Source organism: Abramis brama (assembly GCF_963993115.1).
Source record: "Abramis brama genome assembly, chromosome: 11".
Classification (NCBI taxonomy): domain Eukaryota; kingdom Metazoa; phylum Chordata; class Actinopteri; order Cypriniformes; family Leuciscidae; genus Abramis; species Abramis brama.
In genome coordinates this window covers 30,709,054-30,726,050 of record NC_139973.1, presented here as the reverse complement: position 1 = coordinate 30,726,050, position 16,997 = coordinate 30,709,054, and the positions used below count along the sequence as shown (strand labels likewise).

At 38.4% G+C, this 16,997-nt stretch overlaps 1 protein-coding gene across 7 annotated transcripts in view; it reads right to left on the bottom strand.

Moving 5' to 3' along the window:
* Window positions 1-16,997, bottom strand: part of agap1 (ArfGAP with GTPase domain, ankyrin repeat and PH domain 1) — a 200,546-nt gene that overhangs the window by 13,458 nt on the left and 170,091 nt on the right. For all 7 annotated transcript variants that reach the window (XM_084129542.1, XM_084129541.1, XM_084129540.1 and 4 more), the window contains 3 exons: window positions 16,078-16,232; window positions 13,676-13,766; window positions 13,197-13,419 (listed from right to left, as the gene is read on the bottom strand). In XM_084129542.1, coding sequence (XP_083985668.1) covers window positions 13,197-13,419; window positions 13,676-13,766; window positions 16,078-16,232 — 469 coding nt within the window. The remainder of the gene's footprint in view (window positions 1-13,196; window positions 13,420-13,675; window positions 13,767-16,077; window positions 16,233-16,997) is intronic.

Sequence of the window (16,997 nt, the reverse complement as noted above, 5' to 3'; positions counted from 1 at the left end):
ATCCCAAATGTTAATACAGCACGTAAGTTAGGACTTTACAATTCAGCGTGATATATTAGGGCTGCACGATACTGGGAAAGTATGTGATATGCGACATTGTTGTTGAGTATTGCGATAACGATATTTCTTGCAATATAACATTTCCCTAGAGAAATGCTATTTTTATTTTATTTTTATCATTTATATATGTAATGATCATACTAAAATAAACAGGTAGGCTAATAGATATTCTTCTGAAGAATATCTCAGTTTTTTTTAACGTGTTAACATTACACATGCAACACTTTGATTAATAGTTGTCTGTGAGACTCTGTTATTGTTAACGTTACTTGGCATTTCGTTAGCAGTTTTGGTAGATTTGGGCTTACACTTTCTTCATATAACTCCCTGAGGTTGCGTTCCAGATGACTGTGGACTGGAGATTAGTTTCCTCTCGATGTAGCCAAAATTTTCCGGCACTACTTAGTGACACCGTCACTTATGTTCACATATCGCGTTTTTTGCGCGTGCAAACTCAATATTTCAAATGCAGCGCGTGGCAAGCGCGCTCAAAATGGAAGCACATTTTTCCAGGCCCGCCTATGCGCGACGAGATGAGAACATCTGAACTTTTCAGAATTCCGCAAGCTCACGCAGGTCATGGTTGCATAGCAACGACAGACGCAAGAGCTTGTGGAAAGGAGGAGATAGCGGCGCAGCCGTGCTTTCCATGCGTTTTTAGACGCGATATGTTAACGGCCCCTTACACAGTACCTGCATTTATGACACGTCTTCTCTATAATATTGCCATATTTCAGACGTACAGTTCTTTTTAGGCCCAGGTTCTTTGCTGTTGTCATTTTCCTCGCTTGTCTCTACTCCCGCCATTAGTTTTTATTTTCCACTCTCTGCTCTGAGCCACTAGGTTCCCCTTTGGGCCCGATCTAGCCAATAGCATAATAGCACCTACTGGGGAGGCGGGTATAAAGATAGTAAGGCCCCATTTGATTGGTCGAATTTGGATAAACAACCTATGCATGCATGCATCAAACAATGCTTGGCACATAAAATAAATGCAATTTATCGCACCTCTCTGCGATACGGATATCGCATATACTATTATCGCGATAACGTTAATTTTTCTATATATTGTGCAGCCCTAATATATATATATAGCAGTATCAAGAAACTGAGAAAGTTCTTACAGAATTTCCAGCATTGAACATTTGATTCACAGTAGGACAAGTAAAGAAAAAACAGATGGGATGAAAGAGCAGGAAGGAGAGACAGGGAAGAGAGGAGACAGGAGGAGGAGAGAAAAGCCACAGCATCTGTGGGAAAGTTGAAGAATTTTATTAACTGTGTGTGTTTTGAGAGGGGGGTCTAGCAGCACGGAATGTTCCGGGTGCTGACGGTCAGCCCAGGGTGAGTGAGAGGGCTGGCACGAGGGCCACGGACCACAGCCCCCACACAAAGCATCCTGGGAGCCATGGAGGAGGGAGATAGAGGAGGGGAAAAGAGAGAGGAAGAGGCTCGGCAGGATCTCCCCACTGCCCCTCTGCCTCTCTGTGTCTAGAGGAAATGTGGAGCACTTCACTGCCCTCTGAAACGCATGCCTTCCCCAGTTAGCAGCGTTGCTAAGGGCCAAGCCCGGCTGGCAAAAAAAAAAAAAAAAAAAGTCTAAACTTTTAGCAGTTAACCTCTTAAAAACACTAAAAACATTGTCAATTATATATGAAAACAAATGTAGCTGGTAGCTTTTTTGGGACTGTTTTGGGTTAACATCAGTTTTGATTTGAAATACTGCTCAATCTATAAACCTTGAGGAAGACAATAGCGTTTATCGTTTGACTTTAGGTCTCTCTAAACATGTACAAACACACTTATACACACATAAATGGAAGTGTAAATGGGTGTGACATGGTTGCAAAGACAACAAAAACAGGGTTCAGGAGTCATGGTGACAAGTGTAAGGGGAGAGGATGGGCGTCGTGCTTCAACGCGCACGTGCACACACATACGCGCACACACACGCACACGCACATACGCGCACACACACGCACACGCACACACACCAAATCATTAGTACCTCATCTGAATCTTTGGGAATTTGTCCTTAAATGGGAATACGACTAATTTAATTAATTAGCAGTTCTGTTCCATGACCATGTATCATTATGTGTGTGTGAGTGTCTATAGACCTACAGGGGAAGAAATGCTACTAGCAGACTGCAGGTTTCAGCATGAGTTTAATTAAAATTTACTGGCCATTCAAGTTAGATCCAAACTGTCTGTCTGCAATGAGTCAAGTCTGAACATAGTGTATAATTCCCTCAATCAGGCCCTTTGAGAACATGTGTGCAAAAACTGACCATGACAACCATAGTTTCTAGGTCAGTGACAAATACGATTTTCTAAGATAAAGAAACCGTATTTTAAAATATATATATATAGTTTAAAATGCATGTACAAAGCTCGTACAAATGTACTCTTCGTATTCATATTGGTTTCATAATGACTTTCAAAAACTAAATTTGAACAAAATTTCAATTAAATTACTAAATATGTCATGTGGTATAACTATTAAACCAAAAGTAAAAACATATTGTCCTTACATCTTGAATATCATCAGTGTAAGTGTACATTTCTATTTTTAAGGAAAAAGTATTTTTTTAAATAATTTTTTTAAATATTTTTAGTATCTTTATTTTTTCTGGGGGTAGTGTCATAAGACATTTTACCAAAAGCTAACACTGACTATCAAATCTGAATTGTCAACATACTTATTGACATTTCTGTAACATAATTTTCTGTTTATTCCTGCTGTTGGTCATGATTTGGCAAACACGTATTAAGATATTTATGATATATTTGTTTTTTTTTGTTTTTATATTGCTTTTTTTACCCCATAATAATAAAATCAAAATACCTTGTGTTTTCGTCCCAAGAATTTCATCCATTTAATGAGTTTTTCATCATTGTGCAGTTGGAACAATCATTCATATTTTAAACTTTATGCCCCCAAAATTATCAAAATGAATTTTAATTCAGAAATTAAATCAAGTTCATCACAGGTGTATTCAAGTCAATGTATGTATGAATTGAATGTTTAATGCATTTTTTGAAAAAATTAATAGATTAATAAAAATGTACATGTCATTGACTATGATACTGTAAAATCATAAATGAATATGTTATCTCCATTAAAACATGTACTAATCTTTAAAATCTTTATTTTAATTGTTTTTTAAAAGTGATTAAATAACAGTGACAATACGTGCAGTCAGTGTTATTTTGACGGAAACTGCAGATACTGTGTTTGTAAAACTGTTTGCGTGATAGCTTCATTAGTGTGTTGCATTGCCGTTTTGGAACATTTACCTGAGGGGAAGGTGGGAGGTGAGACAGTAGCCTCGACGTTGGAATGCAACAGGCTGGGTCATGGGGGAATTATCGGGAGTCTACATCAATCCCTCGTAAGGACGGTTTCCTGTTTGTGAGTGCAAATGCGCTTTGTGTTCTTCCTGGACGATCACTTTGTGGGCTTGTGTTTACCCACTTGCCAGCACTTCCTGTCCAGCTCAAAGCCAGCGGCTGTTTACCCAACACTGACAGGCGTCGGCTAATGCAGCGTCCCGTGAAAGGACAGCCCTCCAGCTGCCACAGCCCCCAGAGATCCCCTACCCTAAACACACACCTCTGAACTTCTGCCAAAGTTCACACAGACCACATATCAGATGCGAACTACCTTGTGCAACTGAGATCACCAAATTCCAGGTTTGGCCGAGTAAAACAAAAGAGAGAGAAATTCATAGAGAAGAGATCGACGTTGATGCTCTTTTCTTTCAGGCTAATTATACCACTAATTCAGCTCATTAGTGTCCTACTGACTCACAGGTAATGAACTCTGACAGGCTAAATCTGTCAAACAGACAGCAGTGCACATTTACCTGCACATGCGCAGAAGCAGACACACACAAGCTCATTCATCTCAGTGCTTTAACCCTTACTTACAGAGGCACACACAAATCTCAAGCCCTTTTACATGTCTTGAATAAGCCTCCTGTGTCCAATCAGTAGTAAGATATCAGATTTTGTTAAGCGGTGGGATTTGATTACAATAGTTTCTTATATACACTGCCGTACAAAAGTCTGGGATCGGTAAGATTTTTTATGTATTTAAAAGAAGTCTCTTCTGCTCACCAAGGCTGCGTTTAATTGATTAAAAATACAAAAATTATGACAATTTGAAATAACTTTTCTATTTTAATATATTTTAAAATGTAATTTACTCCTGTGATCAAAGCTGTATTTTCAGCATTACTCCAGTCTTCAGTGTCACATGATCCTTCAGAAATCATTCTATGTTGTTTTAAAACAACAATATTCCTCTCCACGTATACAGTCGTGAGTGTGGAAAGACACGTTTGGTGCACATCTAGTGGACTTTGCGCTCAAGTCACGCGCTCAAGTTGTCCGCGCGGACACAAAACTGGGCTGCACGCGGACGTCCGCGTACCCACCTTATGACAAAAATTCAGTCACACGGATAGCGCACAACCCATTGCAGAACGCAGATAGCCGAAGTATATTTTTGGCTTTTACACTTGGAATATTGTTTCTTATGTCTTTCTACCCAAAGAGAGTGCTGTAAAAAAATCTCAATTTTCTTCAATTCTAATCCATATTCACATTCTAAATGGAAAACCCCCACCCTAAAAAAAAACTAAACAAAAAAAAACTAAACGTCAATGACAGAGAATTCATGAGGTGAATAAGGCCACAAAAGGACAATTTTACTCCAAGAGCTGCTCTGTTCCTGCCCCCCCCCCTCCTCCCACCCCCTTTTCTAACAAGGAAAAAACAAGGGCCTGAAATCAATTATCCTCTCTAGTCTAGTCGTTAGCTGCCCTTGGATAGACACAGATAATTAAGCTCAGCGCTTCTTTTAATATTACGGGCACTTAGCGTTTCTGATTCTGACTGAGCTCTGGCCTGCGCCACACTCAAATCAGTCCCACTGGAGGCAATGGGCCACACTCATACGAGGTTCCATTAACTGGATCAGAACGCTTCAGTGGCAGCATGTAAATGGGGGCCAAAGGGCAAAGAGAGACAAAAAAAAAAAGTGTATGTGCGAGAGAGAGACGGAAAAGAAATGTGCTAAGCATCCGTAAAACCGCAAAGGGCTTGATCTTTATCTGTACTCACTATGCTCCCATCAGATCCATGTATGATGGGAGAAGTGCAGAATCAGGATGTGACACAGGCTGGATTCAAACCCATATTCGAACCTGCACAAGAACAAAGGCTTCGAAAAGCTGACATTCTCGTCTGGCTTTCACATGAACAGATTTAACAGTTCAAAAAGAGGTATTTAAACAAGAAATAATGAAATGTGACATTTATATATAGTTTTTCCTGACCTGAATAAAAAAAAAAACCATGAAAACTCCAAAAGAAAATTCACTGACAGAGCGAGAGAAAGGGAGGAAAAAACCCACACAAATACATAAACATTATTTATCCTGTATTAAATTGGACAAAAAGGTAGACAATGTGATGATTCAGGCATTAAATGCCCTCTTGCTTCACATTATCAGTCCTCTTCATAATACGCCGTGCTCTGATTGGCTCTTGTCAGCCAGTTTAATGTCAATAGTAAATTGGAAGGCTTGTTAACCTAGTTGGGACATGATTACAGGCAATGGCAGGCAGTCATGTAAAAAATAATGTCTATTAGACTAATCTAATCAAGAAGTCCTTTTACAGATGAATTAGAATGGGGCAGCCAATTATTTGAAACATTTGCGCAGTGCTTTCTGTCAGTGAAAGAGAAAAAGAGAGGAGAAAGATAACGACACGAGAGCTGTTTAACATGCAGGCCATGAGTTGGCTCATATCACCGGTCTTCACACTGGGAAGAGGTCAGAGGCTGACCGATGCAGGATCAGCCAGTTAATGCTGAAGAAATGGACCTCCTTGAATGCCTGCCCGCACTGACAGGAAAACGATAAGGACAGGTACATACAGAAAGAAGGTGCGCAGCACATGTTGAAATTTAAAATGTGATTATTCTTCTTTCCTTTTCCACTAAGAGATCAAGTTCAACGAGTAACATTATGCGAGTAACTCATGGGACATTAATAGTACGTCGCTCTCCGTCTACGTCTGGATCGGAGGAAGAATGAAGCCCAGCAGGCCTCCCCAAATCACCCCCCTCATCCGTCCCCAGGGCCCAATCTGATCTCAGCTTTGGGGACGCACACCTGCACCCCAGCCCAGATTAAGAGCCGGGTCTAATTTGAAATCTGTTAGCTCTGCCCTTTCAGAGACCGATATCTGGCCATAAAGAGGCTCTTTTTTAGCCACTTACTGCTGAATTATTATAGGCCAGACATTGCTCATGATGACGCATGTGGCTACGGGAGTCAGGCGGTTTGTGGAGCTCAATATCTCAGCTGTCTGATGGAAGTTTCTTGGATTCCATAAAACAGATGTTAGACACCCTAGTCTGCAAATCAACACCTACCTTCACCCACCTTCACCCACCCATCATCAAGCAGATTGTGCCATGGTAGAGACAAGAGAGTTAGTTTGTTAGTAAGTTAGCTGGTTTGCTTTACATTAAGGTCTTAGTTGTGTTGTTAAAGCTCAGTTATCATGGTGTTGTACTTTATCTTTGCATTTTTTTTTTTTTATTGCCAAAAAATAAGCACGGTGCTTATAAGCCCTGACACGTTTGGTTCATTATAACAATCTTCACAAATGAAAACAACTTTCATGAATTTTGAAGCCTAAATACACTCACCACCGGCTATAAACAAACTACACCATGATCACATGACTTCAATGTCACCACCATTAAGCTGTAGGCAACTCTTTCATTTCATTATTTAAAAAAAAAGTCTGAGTTAGAATAACATGATTATAAACACAACAAGTGATTAGACGAGTCCCCCCTTATCAGTGTGATGACGTTTCATATACCCAATAACCTATTTAGTCTCTCTCATTCACTTGTTAGAAAACGCCTTTTTCAAGACAAGCAAAAGGATTAAAAAAAATAAAATAATAATAATAATAATAATAATAATAATAATAATTCACAGGAGGTATTACTGATACATTTTATGTCTCAGAATAAAATGTGAAAAATACCTTGAACTTGTGTTCACCACAAACCTTATTTCAGGAATTTAACCAAAAACCCATTAAAAAAAAACATTGACTTCAGGACGATGGAACCAGAGGTGCTAAAACAATCGTTTCCATGTCCCGCCTACAAAAAAACGTAACTTCTGTAGCATTCCACTATAATCAGTAAAAATCAAATAGTGTTTCCTGCTATTGATTACACTCAGATAACATGAGAAAACAAGTATATCACTAACATGCACTTGGAACAAAGGGGTGTGTGAAACGCACACAATGCATGTATTTCACACTTTAAGATTCACGCTTGGTGACAGGCTGCGAAACGTTAGAGTGTTGCTGAGGGTTGGCAGTGTGAGATGCCAGCGAGCGCCACCCTCCCAATAAGTCACCACGAGGCGCAATTAGCAGAGCTGTCATTCCTACCCTGCCTGGCCCGCTAATACAGTCCGGCACCTAGTGTGTGAGGAAGGGGAGAGGGGGCTCTGGTGTCCATGGCAGCACCACACTAATTAAAAAAATGAGACTGCAACATGGCCTAGCTGCCAACAAAGAGCACTCATGCCAAAACCTATCGCCTATGAGGGAGTGTGTGTGAATGCGTGTGTGTGGTCACAAACAATCCCAAAAATAAGCCCATAGCGGTGTCTATGAGCGACCTCATAGAGTTTTGGAGGCAGAGAAGGTGTGAATTTATCCCAGGCAGTAAAAGGTTAATGGGTATATTTAGAGGTTCTCTCGGGCTCAATCGCACATAACGGCCAAGCAGCCCATGAGGCAACAGGAAGAAACTTTCCGTTTGCTTTAAAGCAAACAGCTAAATACAGAGAACATGTTTTAATGGCTCAATATAATAGCCCTATTAACTGACAGATATCACTGATTTAAGTGTCCTGAATTATAACAGTCCAAGGATCAATAAACTACAAAAAAGGATTTTTAAACAGATTTAAAAAAAATGTTTTTTAATGTTTGCCCTAAATCCAATAACCGATAAATGGTCAACATTAAAATTCGACATTGTTTTGTTCGAATGAATTAAAGCTAAAAGACTAAAAAGTCAAACAAATTGTAAATGCTACAAACAGTTTTAGGCATTAGGGTCAGTTTATCTCAAGTGGTCCAGTGGAGGTTGCTTGACCATTTTTTTTTTTCCTAATTTCCTCAAGACAGACGCTGTGGTTAAACAGTGCTTAAAATGCAATAGTATTCTTGTAGGGCGGGGTTTTAGAAAGGGGGGGCGTGTCCAAATCAGCAAGTATAGTTTTAGAACAGCTAACATACAGCACCATTAATTCAACTCTTGACATTCTCTTAAAAGACGATTAACAGTGAAGGCTGGAAGAAGAGGCAGAGGTTGCTGAGGCTAAATGCTAAACAAAACCTTATAGAAATAGGTGGGTCAAGAAGAAAAAGGAAAAAAGAGAGAGGCTGAAAATGGCATACTATTTCTCTAGTCGGATCCAGGTGGGCTGTCTGGGTGTGATCACTCTAAAACATAATTCCAGCCTGGAGAACGAGGAATGATGCATGTGGAAAAAGAGGTATGGAAGACAACACGTCTCTTCCCCCTTACCTCCAGCTCACACCCCCCAAACAGGCCCCTAATTGAAAGACGAGAGTAGCCCAGACCTTGACAGGCGGGAGGTCAGTCTAATTGCTGCTGGCCATATTTAACATTAAGATAATCAGCCCATTAATTACCCTTTGGATCATTAAATCAGTCGCTTGCAAAATGAAATTTCGAGCTCTATTACTCACTTGAGAGACCACGAGGGAGGGTTTTCATTTATCAGCCACCAATCCTGGATGCAGAGCGCACACACCAATGCCTGAGCTGTTCACCAGGACACAAGCTTGCTGAGTATCAGCATTTAGCGACAAGACAGCGCTTCAAAAATGTCTCAAGACTGAGACATGCTAATAAGGAAAACCATGAACTTCACACACGTCAAATGCAAATCATATCAACAGAACTTAATTTTCCACGTATAGAGTATACATTAGACTATAGTTGGTTTTTAGATTTGACACACTCACTACAGTCAAACGTGCTTTTTCCAGTCAGACTGAATCCATTTGGAGGTTACAAGCTAAATCAATTCAAACGTCCAGTAAAGGATGGGAAGGTAGCAAATTACACGCAACAGAGCACTGACAAAATCACATGCGCACACAATCACGGGGTGGCCAAGTAGTCTTTAAAATGTAAGTCAAATTCTACAAGATTCTCAGCGATTTTATGGCTTTTTATGGCTTTTATCGGGTTTCCCAACCAGGCTTCATTAACCCCTAGAATTTCATGAGGGAACTGAAGTTTGTAAGATTCTGATAGAAATGCAATTCTGAATTCAATTAAAAGGCATAACAATTTTCATTTTAATGATATAATACATATATAAAGAATATATATAAAATAAAAAATAATTAAATAATAATAGTACTTTTCATAAATTACACTTGTCTTTAACTACTATGTACTTGCACAAAAATTAAGTACAATGTACTTATTTTGTTAATGGATTGCAAAACACTTGTGCTGCTATTGAGGTGGGATACGGGTATAAGGTTAGGGACAGGTTAAGTGGTATGTGTAGGTTTCAGGGTGGGTTAAAAGGAAAGAGTCAACAGTGTAATTATAGCTGTAAATACAGAAATTCTAACAGATATAATTAAATGCAGGTAATTATAATAATATACGTACAATGTAAAAACATGTTTGTACACAATAAGTGAATTGTATCAAATCATTAATTTAAATGTTAGTACACAGTAGTTAAAGACACTTAAAGGTTCACTGAAGTGCCCTGAAACACGCAGCATTATTCAATGTGTTGACGTAATATCCACTGAAACAGGAAAACAGGGCGGGACATATCGAACAGCCCCACCCCCTTTTGAAATAGCCAATAGCGTTTAGTTTATATCACAGCTCGGACAGAGCTGTTGAGCTTGGCAAAGCTGCATTTTATAGCTTATGACAGCCACAGTCTAATAGACTCCCCTTTTAGATTTAGACAACTGTTACTAAAGCAAAACAGTGAACATAATTATGGTGAGCAAGTGTAGTTTGTGTAGATGTATAGTTTAGAAATTTATGTTGGTGCATGCATGGCACCGGTAGGGCTGGGCGATAAATCGGTTTTATCGATTAACTCGAATGTGTAGTTTACGTCGATTTGTTTGAATGAAAATCGGTTTTCTCTTTAACATCCGCCGACGCTTCCCTCTGGGCTCCCGTAGTTCCGAACAGGCTCAGCCCTCCCCCGCGCGTGTTTGCCATAGAGATACACAAACAACATGGCAAATGAACAAGACCGCGGCAGCACAAGCACACCCGCTAAAAAAAAAAAAGTCTTACAAACATTTACAAACTGAATCCGCAGGGCTCCCAACTCTCACGAATTCACCGTGAGACTCACGCAATTGTCACTTTTTACACGCTCTCACGCCACACATGCATTTCCTCACGCAGAGAAAAATCGTGAAGCAAAGAGGACACTGACACCGACAGACAAGATAGAGAAGGTTACTATTGCAATGAAACAAATTCTCAGCTCTCAGATTCTGTCAATTTAATTGCGAAATTCAAACAATAAACACCGTTTTGGTGCTTGTAAATGTGACGTGACAGATCTCTGACAGAGTTCAAGCGGCACGTGAACCGATCATCTGTTACTCTTTACTACTAGTTAATAGTAGGCTAAATAAACACAAATGATCAATAGGTAATTTGAAAGATGCAGTTCAACTTACCGAAATGAAATAAATCAATCGATCAGTGTTTTTCAACCGCGGAAAGAGGTCCATAAAACAGCTGGAGAACAATATGTCACGTAACGTTACATTTAACGTTACCTCAGGAAAGCCATTTAATGACCACAGCACGTTAGTTGGACTTAAAAAATTGCTATAGAGAGGAGTATTTTGCTAAATATGATAACTATATTACATATTAATTCTATTTTTATCTATATCATTAAAATATTATAATGTTGTTATTATAAAAAAATGCATTATATTTAATTTGAGATGTTATTTTTAACCTTTAATAATAATACCAGCTGACAGGGCTCTGTATGTTTACAGCATTAGGTGAGGTTTTTTTTGTTGAGAAAAATTAACACGTATCAACTGTACCTAAAATGTATCCAAAGGAATCGATATTGAATCAAGATCAGAATCAAATCACAAGAATTGAATTGAAATTGTGAAAGCAATAATAAAAACAGTAGCATACCAGTCATTGTACCATGTAAACATTGTGTTGTCACTAAACTTAATATAAATTTTCTTATTACAATACTTACTATTTTTAAGTACTTATTACTTAAAAAAATAAAATTCTGTTTAATTACCAAATGTTTTGACAATCACTCAATTTTTTTAATAATTTTTTTTAAGGGTTAGTTAATAGGATTAGGGTTAATACATTTATACTAAAAGCCAAAAAACTTCCATTTTGATTTCATGGGGACTTTAATATAAAGTGGGACCAGGGCTGTCAAAAGAATAATGTTTTAATTGTGATTAATTGCACACTTATCATGAAATTAAGCATATAGCAATCACAGAATATGACAGAGCTTGTGTTTTAAAGCGAAACACACTGAAAACGCAACGCAAGTCTCTACTCTCTCTGCCATCTCTGATGTAATCAGCCTGATTTTATTTACATTAGCACTGTTTTGGACCAGTTGCTTGAAAGAATTTGCTTACTGGATCATTGGACTGAAAACTTTCCCGGAGTTTAACGAATTTAAATGATCTGATTGCAAAAAATCGGGTTAAAGGGTTAGAATAGAAATGTCCACATATGCTTGTACCATTGTAGATGTACTGTGTGATAATCTGAATGCGTGATGTGAATTACGTTAATGAGGCAATATCAGATGCTTCAGTAATTTTATTTGCGCTATTATTTTAACGCATGTGTCAATGCATTAACGTTGATAGTGCTAATATGTATATGTGATTTTGAAATCATTTTTTTTTTAAAGATGATTTTAAGATGAAGTTATTCTTAAGAAATTATTTAGCGGGATATTTCAAGTAAATTAATTGGATTACAGGATTATCTCAGGTAACAAAAAAACAAGGACCCCCATTGTCAGCTACTATATTCTTAATATTCTTGATGTACAGTAAAATGCATGTTTTTACTTCAGATGAATCTTGTCAGCTTAGCCTACAAATATATTTCACATCAACTTTCAATGTCACCAAGTAAAAGCCAGGTCCAGTCAAAAACATGAGGGAATCACACTGGATTACACTCTGTCTATTTCAGCAGGAGTATTGAGGGTGAGTAGAGAGATGACTGTGTCCAGTGACTGAGGTTAATTGAGATAATATTGACCCTCTCTTTAATCTCCTCTTCCCACTCAGGGGGCCACATGCCTTCAACATACATAAATAAACAGCTACATGAGGAACTATAATCGCATTAGCACATCGACAACGGACGGCAGAAAATGGCGGATCCATATCGAAAGATTTTCAGAGAGGAGGGGAGTAATTAAAAGGTGCTTCAGGTGACTAATGAGGCCGGCGTGGAATGGGAAGTCGATATTTTGGCGGCCAGCAGTCAGCACTAATTTGTTATGATGGCTGGTGGGAATAAAGCCTCTCTGCCGATAATTACGCTGCTAAAGATGGAAGAGCAAGGAAAAGGAAAAAGTCTGATTTTAGGTTTTTCCACAGAACTCCACACACATATGCTATAAAGGCGTCAGTTGCATAGCTTCACCTCCATTGGTTATTAATGGGATAACCATGAGATATTAAAGTTTCCATCGAATGCGCACTGCAGAATCTCGGTGGAAGTAGAAGGTTATCCGTGTACTTTTTGAGTACCGTTTTTTGAATACTATGTATTCATACATACTACTCCGTTGCTGTAAAAAAATGTGTATAGTTGGGAAATATAAAGTAGGAAAATATAATCAGCACCTTGTTTACATTAAGTGGAAATAATGATAGATATTATACCCACAAAGTGAAATGATTGGTTATGTGAAAAGCTCAAACAGATAGAAAGAGGAAATAATGCAAATGTGTACCTGCTGGCATCAGGAGCAGGCTTTAGGCGTCCTTGAGCATTGGCCTCCCACACACTATTAGCCAGCTCATTGCCGATGGCAGACATGACCTTGATGAGCTCCAGGGGCCACTCGTCCAGGTCCAAAGAGCGAACACGGGACAGGTGAGTACCCAGGTTCCGATGAATGCCTGAACATTCTATACAGATCAAAGCCCCTAGGTTCAGACTGGCCCAATCAGGATCTGAAAAAGGCAAAAAAGACAGACAGAAAAAATAAGACAGAGTCCATAAGTTTATATATATATATATATATATACACATATATACATGGCATAACCATGTATATATGGCATATATAACCCTAATTCCATGTCCATATAGAAGGATCATTCTGTTTGTTGCATCATTTAGCCAGACCAATATATAATGATCAGTACATAATACGAAATGTAAACACAGATCTCAGAATATAACAAATTTATTGAGGTCAAAACTCACTCTGAGCTTCACAATCCACACAGCGTGTGTTTCCTCTCATGTTCCTGACAGACTGCAGCGCGATGGCCTCTGATTGGCTGCTCAGACGAGACTACGGGCACATAAGTAAGTTAAAGTTTGTTTCAAAGGTAATGACTCTCATGAAGCATATTATAAAGCATCATTAGACAATTCTGACTACACAGCAACATTGCAAACACCCAGCATTTTATGCTGAAATGAGATTCCAAAGTGGGGAAACAAGCGGAGCTAAATAAAAAGAATAGAGGCACTCTGTAGAAGGTCCAGGGAAATGCAATTTGCCCTGGCCTGAGGCATAAACACACAGAGGGTTGAGAGTTAAAATTGTAGCTATGAAACTGGCATGTAAGACTGCAGGAGGGTAATATTAGAATGAAAGTAATTACAATTTCTAAACATGGGCATGAACGTGTAATATAAATATATATACACACACACACACACACACACACACACACATACACATATATATATATATATATATATATATATATATATATATATATATATATATATATATATATATATATATATATATATATATATACATATATATATATATATATATATATATATATATATATATACATACATATATATATATATATATATATATATATATATAAATAAAATTGCCCCACCTTCTTGTTACATGGCTATATATATATACATATATACACACACACACACACGTAACAAGAAGGTGGGGCAATTTTAATTATCTTATGCACTTGATAAAACACCAACTCTTTGACAAGAAAGGACGTCAGCCAATAACATTGACTACAATCATTTAAATATGGGTTTTTTAAACAGGGGTCCAAAATGGCTATAGGGGATCTATGGAATATATATATATATATATATATATATATATATATATAGCCATTATTGTCAAAATAGTTGGCAACAAAAGTGAGTACACCCTAAGTGAACATGTCAAAACTGTGTCCAAAGTGTCAATATTTTGTGTGAGCACCATTGTTATCTAGCACTGCCTTAACCCTCCTAGGCATGGAATTCACCAGAGCTGCACAGGTTGTTGCTGGGATCCTCTACCACTCCACCATAATGACATCACGGAGCTGCTGGATGACCTTACGCTTCTGCAACCTCTAAAGCAATGCTGGCAGCACTAATGCTTCTGTTTTTTGAAGCCAGCTTTTGCACCTTACGCTCAGTACGAGGACTCTTGACCCTTGCACGGCTTGTTCCGAGTGGAACCCGTCTTGGAAAACCTCTGTATGACCCTGGCCTGTACTGTAACTAAGTTTCAGGTTGTTACCAATCTTCTTATAGCCTAGGTCAACTTTGTGGAGAGCAACAATTCTAATTCTTAAATCCTTAAGAGTTCTTTGCCATGAGGTGCCATGTTGAACATCCAGTGGTCAGTATGAGAGAATTGTACTCAAAGCACAAATTTTAACTGCTCTAATACAAGATACACAAATTTGTATGGTCCTGTCAAGCAGACAAAACATGAAAATGATGAATAGGAAATGTGGCTTTACATGGTTAAACAACGTACAGCTATTATCACTTAGGGTGTACTCACTTTTGTTGCCAGCTATTTTGACAATAATGGCTGTATGTTGAGTTGTTTTCAGAGGACAGTAAATATATACTGCTATACAAGCAGCACATTGTCTACTCTCTCTCTATATATACATATATAATACACACACACACACATACATACATATACATATATATATATATATATATATATACGTATATATATATATATATATATATGTGTGTGTGTGTGTGTGTGTGTGTGTGTGTTTTGGTTTATATTACATTGTGGGAACCAAATGTCCCCACAAGGATAGTAAAACATGAGATCACCTCCATTGTGGGGACCAGCCAGCGGTCCCCACGAGGGAAATGGGTTAATAAACATACTAAATTATATTTTTTTGAAAATGTAAAAATGCAGAAAGTTTTCTGTGATGGGTAGGTTTAGTGTAAAGAGATAGAATATACAGTTTGTACAGTATAAAAAACATTAAGTCTATGGAGAGTCCCCACAAAGATGTGTGTACCTGTTTGTGTGTGTGTGTGTGTGTGTGTGTGTGTGTGTGTGTGTGTGTATATATATATATATACACACACTTTTTTTTTACAATTCAGTACTCTGCATGTTGGTTGAATCACATTACTTTGTTGGAAAACAGGTGTTTTTTTATTAAGAAGCAGTGAGGCTTTTTTTATATAATTTTTTTAATACTTTTTAAAAATCAAATTATGTAATGAGGCTTATTTTATGCCCCCAATTAATTAAAATTACATTTTTATTCAGAAATTGAAAACACTCCCCTCATTGAAGGGGTGTATTCAAGTGAAACACACTGTTTTAGAGCTTTGAATCTGTTTTCTACCTTCTGTTTGCTGCTCTCACAGGACTGCAAGCTCGCCAGGATCTGGCTCTCAATGGCCTGAACCCATGCGTCCCGCTCCTCATAGGATGTTGCCTCAAAATTCCAAGTCTGTCCCGTCAGAGAAACAATGATGAACTCAAAGTTGTCCTCTTGTTCTAGACCAGATGGGAGAAAACAGTCAGGATGATTACTAATCAACAGCTACAACAGCAGAGAAACAGAATGTTTATTAAAGTGATGCATGTCATTTTTTTTTATATTTTTGTCATTTTTGTTTGTTTTAAAGAAACTTATGAACATTTTATAAATGTGATGTTTTCTGAGTGCAGCTTATATGAATGCTTAACTCAAACACTTTGGTTGTACTGTTCTGGGATAAAAATCACCAGGAAGGATTCTCGCCCCTGTGGAGCACCTGTTAGCTGCAGGACACACTCTACAACCCCTGACCTGGAGGGCTTGCCCCGCGACCCTGGTCAGGATATGCCACTAATTACAGACCAGACCAGACCAGCATCATGATCTTTCCAACCGTGCTGCTGGTCCTGTCCACAACACTCCCTAGGCAAAGTGACATATGGATCTGCTATCCAGGGCCCTGGTTAGGTTAATAGGCCAATCACGAGACAATTAGGAAAATCTGTGTGTGTGAGAGTGAGTGAGTCAGTGAGTGAGTGAGAAAGATAGAGTGAGAGCCCCCTTTTCAGGAGTTTATCTCAAGAGTTTGAGTACAGAGAAATGGAGGGAGGTTATTTAGCGGCACTGAGGGTCAACATTTGGAAAGTGTTAGGAACAAAAGGCCATTGACTGGGTGATCAGATGGGACAGCAATGGAAGGGGCAAGCAGATGGCTTGAACAGAGAACCTGCATTGATGAGATGTGTTGGTGTGTCACAATCAAAGGGGACCACCACCCCCGC